This window comes from Dendrobates tinctorius, unplaced genomic scaffold (genome assembly GCF_039654945.1).
Source record: "Dendrobates tinctorius isolate UK_male_01 unplaced genomic scaffold, ASM3965494v1 ptg000138l, whole genome shotgun sequence".
Lineage (NCBI taxonomy): Eukaryota > Metazoa > Chordata > Amphibia > Anura > Dendrobatidae > Dendrobates > Dendrobates tinctorius.
The window spans coordinates 18,701,891-18,716,984 of NW_027361806.1; the positions used below are offsets into that span (position 1 = coordinate 18,701,891).

At 50.3% G+C, this 15,094-nt stretch overlaps 1 protein-coding gene across 1 annotated transcript in view; it reads right to left on the reverse strand.

Annotated features, from left to right (window-relative positions):
- Positions 1-15,094, reverse strand: part of ANKRD13C (ankyrin repeat domain 13C) — a 32,833-nt gene that overhangs the window by 5,624 nt on the left and 12,115 nt on the right. Inside the window, exons 2-8 of the mRNA XM_073544778.1 lie at positions 14,583-14,624; positions 12,957-13,061; positions 9,222-9,307; positions 9,094-9,139; positions 8,613-8,679; positions 7,182-7,326; positions 748-879 (exon numbers count right to left, since the gene is read on the reverse strand). Of these exons, the coding sequence (XP_073400879.1) occupies positions 748-879; positions 7,182-7,326; positions 8,613-8,679; positions 9,094-9,139; positions 9,222-9,307; positions 12,957-13,061; positions 14,583-14,624 (623 nt within the window). The remainder of the gene's footprint in view (positions 1-747; positions 880-7,181; positions 7,327-8,612; positions 8,680-9,093; positions 9,140-9,221; positions 9,308-12,956; positions 13,062-14,582; positions 14,625-15,094) is intronic.

Sequence of the window (15,094 nt, forward strand, 5' to 3'; positions counted from 1 at the left end):
ATGCAGCTGATTAAAGGGGCGAGTGATCCCACGGCTGGTTACTGGACGTTTTTAAGTCATTTTACGGTTTTTTTAGCATAAAATCGTTTTTTTTATTCCATATTTTGCCACTAGGTCATGCTGGGTCAGTCTCCTCCCCATCTGGCAGCTGACGCTGAGACACTCTCCTTCCCCATCTGGCAGTTGACTGTTTATAGCTGAGGAGACTTAATCGTCGTGTACTAAACGGTCTCTGCTCCTATCCTGATAAGCAGGACAGGACGACTGAGCACGTGTGACCTCCGGCACAGAATAGTTCTTTATTAGCCCCACGATGTGATGTCACTGTACACAACGTCCACACGCAGCCCTGCGGGGGGCTGCAGACATCTGATCAGTGGAGGTGCCGGGTATAGAACCCCAATGAACTTATATTTGTGACCTATCCTAGGAAAAGGTCATTTGTTAACTCTTTTGCCAGTACAACAAAGATCATATTGCTCCTCTATACTCAGGCCCAGAGGGTTGAGGGCCGTCAACACTTTACACACACGGCTGCCTACAGTAATCCATAATCCTCCCCAAATATTAAAAGGGAAATGACATGAAAGTCTCCTGCTGCCTCTCTGAGTACATAAGACCTGATGATTCCCTCCACTAGGGCGGCGCTCCGCTGCCATCTCACTAGGTAGTGGAAGCACTGCAGATGCTTTCTTCTGATAGATTAACCCATTGTGTGGTTTGATTTTTCCGCGCCCGCCCGCATACCGTTTTATCTTCCCTGAAAAGCCAGCCGGTTTGGGCACGGGAGAACGTGATGGACTTCGTCGACAAGGTTGCAGAATAGATATCGCTGCTCATCAGGATGTCCACCTCTTCCTCCGTCTCCATCTCAGATTCCTGCAAACCGGAAATTCGAAGCGATTATTACCAACGAGGGAGAGAAGACGCCACGCCAATATGTTCTGCCATGTGTGGACTCCAGCTGAGCACATAAGGGTTTATATTGTCCTACCCCAGTCCTCATATGGAGAAATACAGCAGAACTACAAGCCCCAGCATCTCTACTCCCATAGGGATTATCATGCAGCTTTACAAATAATCTGCTGAATCAGAGCAACCAAACCAAAGAGCAAAGTAACGACATATGATGCACCACCACTATAATCGTGTGGGCCTGACCTCTGGGACCCCCCACCGACTATGGGATAAAAGTGGCCACAGACCTGATTTACCACCGTGTGCAGTAGTCGCCCAATACATAGGTCGCCTTCTGCACCTGCAGAGCCCTGGATAAAAATGACAGACCCTCAGCCTAATTCCAGGACCTCCAACATCCCTGTGGACGTGGTAGTGGGATGAGCGCTAACCTCCTGACATGGCGGGTGTGGAGCGGTCTCAGGAGCTGAACTCATTGGCCTTTATCAGCAGCGATTAGCACAAGCTCTGGTCACTGCTGTTTAAGTACTTATATGCTGCCGTCAATCAAGTGGCATTCAGGTGGTCCGAGCCTGGGGCTGCCCATCAGCTCCTCTGTAACACACAGTGCGGCACCATAGTCCTATACACCTTAGAAGTGGAGCAGCTCTATTTCAGTGCAGTGAGCACATTATGAGGATAACAGGATTTTTTGGGTTGCTTACCGTAAAATCTGTTTCTCGGAGCCTTTATTGGGGGACACAGAGACCATGGGTGTATGCTGCTGCCACTAGGAGGCTGACACTATGCACAAAAAAGGTTAGCTCCTCCTCCGCAGTGTACACCCCACCGACCGGCAGGAAATTCCTCAGTTAGTGAGAAAGCAGTAGGAGAAGTAACGGAATAGATTGAAAACAGAACAGACAACTCAACTGTAAACAACCAACCAATCTAATAACAGGAGTTGTAGAACATGGGAGGGTGCTGTGTCCCCCAATGAAGGCTCCAAGAAACAGATTTTACAGTAAGCAACCCAAAAAATCCTGTTTTCTCGTTCGCCTTATTGGGGGACACAGACCATGGGACGTCCCAAAGCAGTCCCTGGGGTGGGAAAAACAAACTTCCATCAGGCCAGCGGACTCACTACCGCAGCCTGCAGGATCCTTCTACCTAGGCTGGCATCCGCCGAAGCGTAGGTGTGGACCTTGTAGAATTTCACAAACGTGTGAACCGATGACCAGGTTGCAGCTTTGCAAAGCTGCAGCGCGGAAGCTCTGTGACGTACTGCCCAGGAGGCTCCCACTGCCCGGGTAGAGTGCGCTCTAATCCTCGGAGGGGCCACTCGATGTTTAACCCGGTAGGCCTCCAAAATTGCCGATCTGATCCAGCGAGCAATAGTAGCTTTGGAGGCCGGGTGACCTTTCCGCGCCCCATCTGGAATGGTGAAGAGAGAATCTGTCTTCCGCAAAGAAGTCGTCCTAGTTAGGTAGACCTTCATCGCCCTGACCAAGTACAGCTTGTTCAAGGACCGCTCCCGTGGGTGAGCTGGACTCGGACAAAAGGTCGGGAAAACAATGTCCTCATTCAGGTGGAAAGCGGACACCACCTTAGGGAGGAAAGAGGGCGGAGGCCGCAGAACTACCTTGTCCTGGTGGAGTACCAAGAAAGGAGAGCGGCAAGAGAGGGCCGCCAATTCCGACACGCGCCCGATGGAGGTGATGGCTACCAGAAAGGCTACTCTCCACGAAAGGAGAGAAAGGGAAACATCCCTGAGAGGTTCAAATGGAGGACCTTGCAGAACCTCGAGGACCAGATTAAGATCCCATGGATCTACGGGCGCTCGGTACGGAGGAGCCGTGTGAGCCACACATTGAATGAAGGTTTTAACCTGAGGACGGTATGCCAACGTCTTCCGAAATAAAATGGACAGCGCCGACACTTGACCCTTTAAAGAGCTGAGGGCAAGACCCGCATCCAGCCCTGCTTGAAGGAACACCAGGACAGAAGGGAGCGAAAAACACATGGGCGGAATGTCATTGGTCTCGTACCAAGTGAAATAGGCCTTCCAAGTACGGCAATAAATTTTGGAAGACGATGGCTTCCTGGCTCGGATCATGGTATGAATAACTCGATCGGAAAATCCTAATCGTTCCAAAACCCCGGTCTCAACAGCCACGCCGTTAAATTGAGCGGCCGAGAATTGGGGTGGCAAATCGGACCTTGAGACAGCAGATCTGCTCTGTCTGGAAGCTTCCAGGGGGCGTCCGCGAGAAGGTTGACGATGTCCGCGAACCAATCCCTTCTGAGCCAATTCGGGCGATGAGGATGACTGGAATTCCTTCTGCCTTGATTTTCTTCAGCAGCCTGGGAAGAAGAGGCAGGGGAGGAAACCGGTAGGGGAGCTTGAACTGCGACCAAGGAATGGCCAGAGCGTCGGCGCCCACCGCGAGAGGATCTCGAGCCCTGGATACAAACTGTGGGACTTTACTGTTGAGGCGAGAAGCTAGCAGATCTACGTCCGGGGATCCCCAACGATGGCAAAGCTGAAGAAATACTTCCGGATGTAGGGACCACTCTCCCGCCGCGAGACCCTCGCGGCTGAGAAAATCGGCGGCCCAATTGTCCACGCCAGGAATGTGCACCGCGGATATTGCCGGGACTGAAAACTCCACCCAATGAAGAATCTTGGACACTTCTGCCAGGGCTGAGACACTCCGCGTCCCTCCCTGGCGTGTGACATATGCCACAGCCGTGGCATTGTGTGTCTGAATCCGGGTAGGCAGTCCCCTGAGAAGTCTCTCCCAGTGAACGGGAGACAGATAAATCGCTCGTATCTCGACGACGTTGATTGGCAGGGCTAACTCCTGAGTTGACCAACGACCCTGAACAGTGTGATTGCGGAACACTGCCCCCCCCGACCGAGGAGGCTGGCCTCCGTTGTCACAATCTGCCAGTGAATGGGGAGGAATGACCGTCCTAGGGAGATGAGAGGAGACGTCAGCCACCAATTGAGGGACTGCTTGACGCGGTTTGCAAGACGAAATGGGCGATCCAGGGAAAGGACAGACCTATTCCACCGGGATAGGATGGCGAGTTGGAGAGGTCTGGAGTGAAATTGGGCAAAGGGAACCGCCTCTGTTGCCGCCACCATCTTTGCCAGGACTTTCATGGTCGTCCGGAGAGATGGAAGTCTCATGATCTGCCACGATCGTACATCCCGTTGCAGGGAGCCAATTTTCTCTTGAGGGAGAAAAACCCTCGATCGACGAGTGTCGAACCATAGACCCAGAAACACAAGACGTTGTGTCGGGACAAGACAGGACTTCATTTTGTTGATGAGCCACCCGAAATTGGGCAGGGTGTCTAGGACAATGGTAAGACTTTAGAGAGCTTGATGAAAGGATGGAGCTTTGATCAGAATGTCGTCGAGGTACGGAAAAAGAACGAGACCTCTGATTCTCCACAAGGCCACCAACGCCGCCATGATCTCTGTAAATACTCTGGGTGCGGTGGCAAGACCGAACGGCAGTGCAACAAATTGGTAATGTTCCTGGCGAATAGCGAAACGCAGGAATTTCTGATGTCCGGAGAATATGGGAACATGTAGATAGGCATCTTGAATGTCTATTGAACACATGAACTCCCGCGTCTCCATGGAAGCGATTAACCGAAGAGACTCCATTCGGAAATGACGCAATCAGACTCTCCTGTTGAGTATCTTGAGGTCCAAGATGGTGCCTTTTTTCGGCACCACGAACCAGTTTGAATAAAACCCTGTGAAACGTTATGATTCGGGAACGGGCACAATCACCCTGGAACTGAGGAGTGAGGCGGTGGATGCAAAAAACCCCGGAACTAAGGCTGGATCTTTTGGAGGACGGGACTCGAAGAAGCGATCCCGTGGACGTGAAATGAACTCTATCTTGTACCCTGAAGATACAACCTCCCTGACCCAAGCGTCCTCTATTGAGGTCAGCCAGATGTCCCAGAAGAAACGGAGTCGACCTCCCAATTGGGAGGGACCCTCGGGAGTTCGTTGATAGTCATGCTGACGTGGACCGTCCAGATCTGGACCTGGAGGGTCTGCCCTGGGAGGAGTGAGATCGCTAGGAGGGAGTGGGTCTGAAGGACATCGTCTTTCTATCCTGGCGTGCCTGTGGTCTTTGTTGGTTAGAGAAGTTCTCTATTGAAGCGATGGTAAGCCCGAAAGGGCCGAAACTGACGCCTTGGCGGGGGTCCGTCGGATTGCCACGACGTTGTTTGACGCCTGAACAGCGCAAGACGCGGCATCCAAGGAAGCAGAAAGCAGATAATCCCCTGCATGGGAAATGTGGTTGGCCAGATCGGCCAATTGCTCTGGTTGGGCCTTATCTAGGATGCCCTTACGGAGATCCTCTGCCCAAGTGGCTATGGCCTTTGCCACCCAAGATGAGGCAAAGACTGGACATAGCGCCGCTGCAGCCTCTTCGAATGCTGACTTTGCCAAGGATTCTATAATTCTATCATTAGAATCCTTTAGCGACGCTACACCTGAAAGCGGGAGAACCGTGTTATTAGAAAGTCTGGACACGGGTGCGTCCACCGACGTAGAAGCAGACCAGTTGTCAGTGAGCTCTTTAGCAAACGGATACAGCACGCCGAGGCGCTTCCCTCTTTGAAATCGCCTGGACGGATTTCCTCTTTCCCTGGCAAGGATCTTGCCAAACTCAGAGTGGAAAGTGAATACCCTGGGTGGTGTTTCTGCCCGTCTGAACGAAACCTCCTGATCTGAGGATTTCGCAGGGGAGTCAGATATTTCGAAGGTGTGGTTAATCGCAGCAATGAGGTTCTGTACTGTAACCTTCATGTCCGCGTCCTGGTCAGAATCCAGCTCTAAAATCCCTTCAGAGGACATATCTGAGAACGCTTCACCTGACTCGGGTGAGGAGGCACGGGAGGGCGACTGCTGGGAAGGACTAGGTGCAGATGAGAGGCCAGGAGAGGATTCCGGCCGGGGATCCTGCCTGGGCCTTTTGCAGCTTCTGCTAGCTGGCTCAGATGGAACGTCTTGCGACCTTGCTGGACCCTGCAGAAGTGTCCAGGGGTAACTTATCAAAAACGGCCACTAGGGACTGAGACACCCTGGTGAGGTCTGCCACAGATTGTGAAAGAGACGAGGCCCAACCAGGAATGGGGGGTTCGATTTCACATGGCGCAGTAGATGGCTCCTGGACGGCATCATGCTGAACGGGATTGCTGAAGTCCAGGCAGCTGGCGGACGGCAACGTTCAGACTTAGAATTATGAAAATGAGGATGAATGAACTCATGGAGATCAACATCCAACACTGCGGAGACACCATCACGTGTTTCTCAACGCAAGCAATGACCAGCCAGGTCTTTCCCCGGGAAGGAACAACCACGGGAAGGGTAGTCTCCAATGAAGGAAACCACCTATGCCAAAACATGGTATCCATCCACAGACAGCTGTTTCGGGGTATTGCCCCTCATCAGTGTGGAGTAGGAAACTGGCTGGTAGGAGCAATGCCAAATGGATGTTGGATGTTGATCTCCATGAGTTCATTCATCCTCATTTTCACAGTCTTTTACTAGGCATTGCTCCTACCAGCCAGTTTCCTACTCCACACTGATGAGGGGCAATACCCCGAAACAGCTGTCTGTGGATGGATACCATATTTTGGCATAGGTGGTTTCCTTCATTGGAGACTACCCTTCCCGTGGTTGTTCCTTCCCGGGGAAAGACCTGGCTGGTCATTGCTTGCGTTGAGAAACATGTGATGGTGTCTCTGCGGCTTCTGTTTTCCATATTTCCCATAAGGGATGGGGGCAGTGAGAACTAAGAGGATACGGGGTGGCAGTACACGCCGTACTCATAGCCTCTTTGTGGGAGTACAGTTGTGACTGTTCACACTGTATCCCTCCCGAAACCTGAAAAGGAACGACGCACATCGAGGTAGATATGGGTCTAATGAAAGACCCGTGTCCACCTCCTACTGACACTAAGCTAAACTGAGGAATTTCCTGCCGGTCGGTGGGGTGTACACTGCGGAGGAGGAGCTAATCTTTTTTGTGCATAGTGTCAGCCTCCTAGTGGCAGCAGCATACACCCATGGTCTCTGTGTCCCCCCAATAAGGCGAACGAGAAAGGGTTTTTTTTCCAGAGGTCGGACCCCCACTGGGTATAAAAGTGATCACATATCCTAGAAATTACTAACATGGCAATAGCCCCAATACTACGCAGGTAAGAGGGCTGCGCTGATCCCCTGTACTCGGAGCCGTCACTCACCTCGTGATGTATTCTCTGGTAAACCTTTTGCTCGTTGTCTAGGACCACAAAGGACTCCGAGGGGATGGCGTCTCCGTTGAAGATGAAGCTGAGGTCCCCTCGTTGGCACTTCATGTCTGTGAAGTCTATGAGAGTAGTGTCGAGCCTGGAAGAGGAGAAATCGTCACTGGTCTACTACATAATGCGGGGGAGGGGGGTCCAGCTTCCTGAACCCCCAGCAATCGGCGGCTATTATTGTGAAGTCACTGCATGACATCACTGTCCAGAGCCCACTGCAGAGCTGCCGGCTGAGGACCACAGACCACGCCCCCCACTGCTGCCTGTTGAGGACCAAAGGCCACGCCCCCACTGCTGTCGGCTGGGCTGAGAACCACAGGCCACGCCCACACCACTGCTGCCGGATGAAGACCACAGGCCACGCCCCCACGACATCTCTGCTGCCGGCTGAGGACCACAGGCAACATCACTGCTGCCCGCTGAGGACCACAGGCCACATCACTGCTGCCCGCTGAGGACCACAGGCCACATCACTGCTGCCCGCTGAGGACCACAGGCCACGCCCCCACGACATCTCTGCTGCCGGCTGAGGACCACTGGCCACGTCTCTACATCACCGCTGCTGGCAGAGGACCACAGGCCACGCCCCCACGACATCTCTGCTGCCGGCTGAGGACCACAGGCCACACCCCCACGACATCACTGCTGCCGGCTGAGGACCACTGGCCACGCCTCCACAACATCACTGCTGCCGGCTGAGGACCACAGGCCACATCACTGCTGCGGGCTGAGGACCACAGGCCACGCCTCCATGACATCACCAACCACCACTCACCAACCTATGACATGACCGCTCAGAGCTGCCAGCTGAGCACATTCTGGCAATCTCTGTGCTGTGACCAGCGCGAGGATACGTAATTAAGGACATATAGTCTGTGTGCGCTGAAAACCCCTTTAATTATGGCCACCTTCATATAGTAACCATCACCACAGGGAATGAACACGCTGATACCCTTAAAGGGGATGGCCAACAAGAAACATTGATTACCCATAAACACGATGGGCAATAAATGTGATTGGTGCAGATTTCACCCCAGGACTACAACAATCCTGAGAGAGGGGGGTTGTGCGTCTCCCATGGGAATGGATGGGACCCTCTCACTTCCGTGGGTCTATAGGAGCTGTAGAGAACATGACCACCATATTTACTTCTTATGGACTATGTATGACTGCCGTTCCCATAGACGGTGGGGACACTGGTCACACATGTACACGGGGAGACATTAGAACTCTATCAATCACCGATCCTTACAATAGGGGATAGAGGATTTTGCTGGGATATCCCTTTAAATAACGATGTTACAATACACAAGACGACATTTACTGCAATGCTGGAAATACCTGCCGGATCCGGGCCGACATGATGGCACCCACCTGATATTAATACCTTGTTTATAGATCTTGCATGCATCAGAAGGCAGGATACGGGACAGTAAAGGCACTGGACGGAGAGAGACACAATGCACGTGAATATACAGGTTCCTAGCAGGCTGCACGTCCCGACCTCCGAGGGGCCAATACACCCTCCATTCTCCCCCGCTACTAATGCTTTTCACTACAGGACTCCGGACATTAAACGAGAAAACTTACAGCATTGAAATATTTACGGGGAAACTGCTGGGAACAAATTGTTTTTAATAAAAAGCTTCCATCACCCGTAATCAGTGCAGGTTTCTGGCAGTAAGCGTTCATCTTCCCTGCAGCGCCACCACAGGAGGACTAGAGTATTACACAAAGACTGCCAATCAATAGACTATGTGAGTAATGAAAGGAAGTGCCGGGACCTCCAGACAGAAGAGATGAGGGTCTCACACTCGGGGTAGGGGCTGCTCGCAGGACGTCTCCGACCACCTACCCCAACTTTGAAAATCCCAGTGAAGCTCCAGGTAGAAGTCTCCAAGCTGCAAGCAGAAAGGACGAGCAGGTTATATCAGCCGGCACACAGACACCGTGTTACACTCCAGCTCGCTATCGGCACGTTACCTCTTTAAGGGCATTTAGCAGACGAGGTCTCTTTTCCTCCACACTTTCCCTGGATTGCTGCTTCAGTTTTCTCAATAGCGCAGTGACTGAAAGAGAAGAACATTAAAGGGACCGAGCTTCAGACGGGATTATTGTAGGGATTTACCGTAATAACCCATTTTATATCTCAGCTGCCCCTATAAACCATCCCTCATCTGCCATGAATATAGACCAAGACCCCACCCGAGACAACCACTCCCCTTCCCAAATAATCACTCCTCTTCACAGTGATATCACCAGCCCTGCTGAGCGGCAGCCCCTATAATCCTAGGATTGATGGGGGTCTTAATAGTTGAACCCCCCCGATCAGAGTAATGAAAGTGATACTTTAAGATTTAATTTTTACAGTAGGCTGTAAAGTGAGATGCTTTTTGCTAACCCTGCTTGCAGTAACATGTTTAGCCACTAGGGGGTCAGCCAACACATGCTGCCAAGTGCCCCCCAGAGAATCGGGGGGGGGGGGGGGCACATACACCATGTTCTTTACTTCTGCTCCCAATCATCAGGTGATGGGACAGTTATAAGAGGTCATGACCTTTCAAGAGCTTGTACAGTTGTGCTCAAAAGTTTACATACCCCAGCAGAATTTTTGCTTTCTTGTCCTTTTTTTCAGAGACTATGAATGATAACACCAAACCTTTTCTCCACTCATGGTCAGTGGTTGGGTGAAGTCATTTATTGTCAAACTACTGTGTTTTCGCTTTATAAATCATGACAACCCAAAACATCCAAATGACCCTGATCAAAAGTTCACATACCCCATTTCTTAGTACCATGTATTGCCCCCTCTATGACAGCTTGAAGTCTTCTGTGGTAGTTGTGGATGAGGTTCTTTATTTTCTCAGATGGTAAAGTTGCCCACTCTTCTTGGCAAAAAGCCTCCAGTTCCTGTAAATTCCTGGGCTGCCTAACATGAACTGTGCGCTTGAGATCTCCCCAGAGTGGCTCAATGATATTGAGGTCAGGAGACTGAGATGGCCACTCCAGAACCTTCACTTTGTTCTGTTGTGGTCAATGACAGGTTGATTTGGCCTTGTGTTTTGGATCATTGTCATGTTGGAAGGTCCAAGTATGTCCTGTTGCGAGTTCATTTTCCCCTTCACCATTGAGGTCTGATGAACTCCCTCTTCTGGTGAAGGAAGGTAGTGAGGCTGATTACAAAGCACCTGAGCAGGATGATGATGACTGAGTGACTGGAATTGCTGACTGGATATAAGGCAGCCGACGCCCTTCTGCCTTGCTGGTGATTCTCTGAGGGATTCTAGGAGACCAGTCTGATTCCTGCTCCTCAAAAGCTAAGTTTTCTGCTCTGCTTTTTGCATTTGTGTTTTGGTTTTGTTTTGCCTTGTTTTTCTGGATTTCTGTCATTCCCTGCTGCGGTGAGCTGAATTCCTTTTTGCTCTGTCTTCAGAAAATACCTGAGTACTGATATAGTCTTTTTGAAGCCTAGCGTCTTCAGGGCTTTTTCCCTATCAGTCTGTTGGCTCTTGTTTAGATAGGGTTTTGGCAGATTGCAGACAGCAGCTTTTCTATCCTGTCCTATTTAGTTAGCTTGGGCCCCATCATTTGCTCAGCCTATCTTTCTATCTGTGTGAGTGTTTTTTCATCTTGCTTCACCGTCATTATATGTTGGGGGCTGCCTATTGCTTTGGGGTCTGCTCTGGGGCAGTTTAGATTTCCCTTTCTGTCTTTAGGCTATTTAGTTCTCCGGCTGTGATCGAGGGGTCTAGGGCACCGTAGGAACCCCCCACGGCTGCTGCTAGTTGTTGTTGATAGGTTCAGGGGTCTGCAATCCGATAGCTGCCAACTTCTCTGGTTTTCTGGACTTAGCTAGTATTTCTGTTTTTGCCTCCTACGGTGGCTCATTCATAACAATGTCCCATGCGCAGCTTCCGGACAGAAGATTGCCTCCAGTATTTGCTGATAACGAGCTGCATTCATCTTTCCTTCAACTTTCAACAAGTTTCCTGTGCCTTTGTAGCTCAGACATCCCCAAAACATCAGCGATCCACCTCCATGCTTTACAGTAGGAATGGTGTTCCTTTCATCATAGGCCTTGTTGACCTCTCTCCAAATGTAACATTTATGGTTGTGGCCAAAAAGATCAATTTTGGTCTCATCACTCCAAATTACCTTGTTCCAGAAGTTTTGAGGCTTGTCTCTGTGCTGTTTTGTATTGTAGGCGAGATACTTTGAGGCATTTGTGCAGTAATATCTCTCTTCCTGGTGACTCGACCATGCAGCCCATTTTTCTTCAAGTGCCTCTTTATTGTGCATCTTGAAACAGCCACACCGCTAGTTTTCAGAGAGTCCAGTATTTCAGCTGATGTTATTTGTGGGATCTTCTTTGCATCCTTAATTTGCCTGGCAGTTGTGGACAAAATATGTGTTGGTCTACCCGACCATGGTTTTGTTTTTACAGAGACTCTGATTTTCCATTTGTTAATCACATTTTGAACGCTGCTGACTGGCATTATCAATTCCTTGGATTTCTTTTTGTATCCCTTTTCTGTTTTATACAGTTCAACTACCTTTTCCTGTAGATCCATTGACAATTCTTTTGTTTTCCCCATGACTCACAATCCAGAAACGTCAGTGGCTGGATGAAAGATGCAAGAGTCTGTCTGGATCCCAGAAACTCACTCAGCTTTTATGCACACACACGGATTACCGGCAAACAGGTCACAGGTGAGGATGTTACCTTTAGTAACCAAACAAACCCAATTGTGTCAACTTCTGTGCATGTTATCAAGCCGAAATCAACACTTTTGATCAGGGTCATTTGGATGTTTTGGGTTGTCATTATGATTTAAAAAGAGAAAACACAGTAGTTTGACAATAAATGGCTTCACCCAACCACTAACCATGAGTGGAGAAAAAGTTTTGGTGTTTTCATATTCTCTGAAAAAAGGACAAGAAAACAAAAATTCTGCCAGGGTATGTAAACTTTTGAGCACAACTGTATATAGCCATTTTCCCAGTGTATGATCTCCGGGTGTAGCTGTGCCTGGGGGCAGCGGATAGTATATAGCTACTGTATATCCCCAGTATGTGATCCCCGCAGTGTAGCTGTGCCTGGGGGCAGCGGACAGTATATAGCTATGTCCCCAGTGTGTGATCCCCGCAGTGTAGCAATGCCCGGGGGGCAGCGGACAGTATATAGCTATGTCCCCAGTGTGTGATCCCCGCAGTGTAGCAATGCCCGGGGGGCATCGGATAGTATATAGCTATATCTCCAGTGTGTAATATCCGGGTGTAGCTGTGCCTTGGGTAGCGGACAGTATATAGCTATAACTCCAGTGTGTAATCTCCGGGTGTAGCTGTTCCCTGGGTAGCGGACAGTTTATAGTTATATCCTCTAGTATGTGATCCCCGCAGCGTAGCAATGCCCGGGGGGCAGCGGATAGTATATAGCTATATCTCCAGTGTGTAATATCCGCGTGTAGCTGTGCCCGGGGGCAGCGGATAGTATACAGCTATATCCTCAGTGTTTGATCTCCGCGCTGTAGCTGTGCCCAGGGGCAGAAGACCCTATATAGCTATATCTCCAGTGTGTGATCTCCAGGTGTAGCTGTGCCCTGGGCAGAGGACACCAGCTGCCAGCATTTCATGCTCATCTCGTCTCGAGACCTCACAGTTAAGCGAAAGCCGAGGAGATGAATGTCCTGTAAGGATGAAGTATAGGGGGCCGCTTACTCATCTGTCTGTCTCCATAGCTGATGGCCTCAGCCAGCGGGCTCCAGCCCTGCGCATTCTTCACCTTCACCGGAGCGTTGTGCGCCAGCAGCAGATGAGCGCACTCTGCAAAAAGTGGAAGACATACCGATTTAGACATTTTCTCTTCATCTGTGACCATTATAATGACCGCTGCACACATTTTTCACCAGTTTTCCCTCTGCATGCTTTATTGCCAACTTTCAGTTGTCTCTGAGCTATATATAATCAATAGCATGGAGGATATTATACATCAGTGCTGAGTAGTGTAGCTGTGATTCCAGCACTGGGAGGAGAGATAATACACTTACTATAAACCAGCAGCATGGAGGATATTATACATCAATACTGAGTAGTGTAGCTGTGAATCTAGCACTGAGGTAAGAATACACATACTAGAAAGCAGCATCATGGAGGACAGTACACATCAGTGCTGAGAAGTGTAGCCGTGTATCCAGCTCTCAGGCAAAATAAACACTTACTAGAAAGCAGCAGTATTGAGAACTTTATATAGCAGTACTGAGAAGTGAAACGGTGATCCGAGAAATATTATAAACAATTACTAGAAAGCTATAGCATGATCTTTCTGCGTGTGCCTGCCTCTCTATTTACTCTATTCTACTACCCAAACCCCTTCTCCATAGACTTCAGCAAGCTGCTAACTCCTTATTTTGATCCAAAAATGAATTTATTAGGTTTTCAGAGTAACTGATGAATTTGGGAGACAGGAATGAAAGGAAAAGTGGCTCATATGTGGAGAAAGAAGCAGAGTTCTCTGATAAAGACATATTACAAATTATCTTGCATTCGTTTTACTATTGATTTATGTTTTAGAGTGCGCCCCCTGCTGCAGGGAACAAAAGGCGCTCTGCCACATGGTGGTGGGCTGTGTAGAGGGTCTTTGGATGTGTATTAAGGGGCATGCTGCTGTAGACAAGCTAATGGTGTAGATATCATCTTGAGGGTCATCTTTCTCTCACAATCTTCTGTGATCCCCAGGACGGCAGTGCCCCGGACAGGAGGCCATCGGAAAGTTAAAAAGTAAACCAGTTAGAGAGACATGGCTCGGGGGTAAAGTCTGCGGTCACTGCAGGGAAGGAGCATCCCAAGAGAGATGACGCTACCTCCACCCCCGTGCCTGCTGAATCAGCACATCCTGGGGCCGCACATGCCCGGAGCATAGGGTCACACACCATGACCTTGTATGAACCTGTTATTAGCCAAGTCAACCACTTTCCTCCAAAGTCTTCCTCACCCCCGTTCATAGCTTGCGTCTGGTACTGGACCTCAGCTCCACTCACTATAATAGATCTGATCTGCAATACCAGACACAACCTACAGGCAGGGGTGGCGCTGCTGTGGAAAGCAGCTATGTCCAATATGCCACACTTCAGGATTGGCATCGACAACAATGGAGAAATCCGGTCACTTACAATACAGGATTATTCTTATATCCCTAGGAAGCTTCTTCCCCCTACAGCAGTGGTTGCAAAAGTACAATTTCCAGCATGTCCTGACAGATGCAGGATGGGGATTGTAGTCCTGCAACACATACAAAACCACAGGGAACAGAGACGGAGATGGTCTAGTATCTATATCGGCACGTACCTTTATGGCCCAACATGACGGCAAGGTGCAACGGGGTATTACCTGGAAGGAGAAAAGAAGAGACGAGTCAGCTGCAGTCACTACAGTGGTGAAACTTTACAAAGTTGTAGAGTATGATGGGGAGGCAGAAGGGGTAATCAAACAATGAGCGCCTCCCCATGGGCAGAGAACCCTCCCTACCTGAATGGAGGGATAGTGCGCATGTGGAGATATGTCCTGTAGAAGTGAATGGAGCGGTGACCACACACTCACAAGGGGACCCCTGCGGCGGCCGCACATGATCACACAGGGGTCCCCTGCGGCGGCCGCACATGATCACACAGGGGGTCCCCTGCGGCGGCCGCTCATGCTCACACAAGGGGTCCCCTGCGGTGGCCGCTCATGCTCACACAGGGGGTCCCCTGCGGCAGCCGCACATGCTCACACAGGGGGTCCCTTGCAGCGGCCGCACATGCTCACACAGGGGGTCCCCTGCAGCGGCTGCTCATGCTCACACAGGGGGGCCCCTGCAG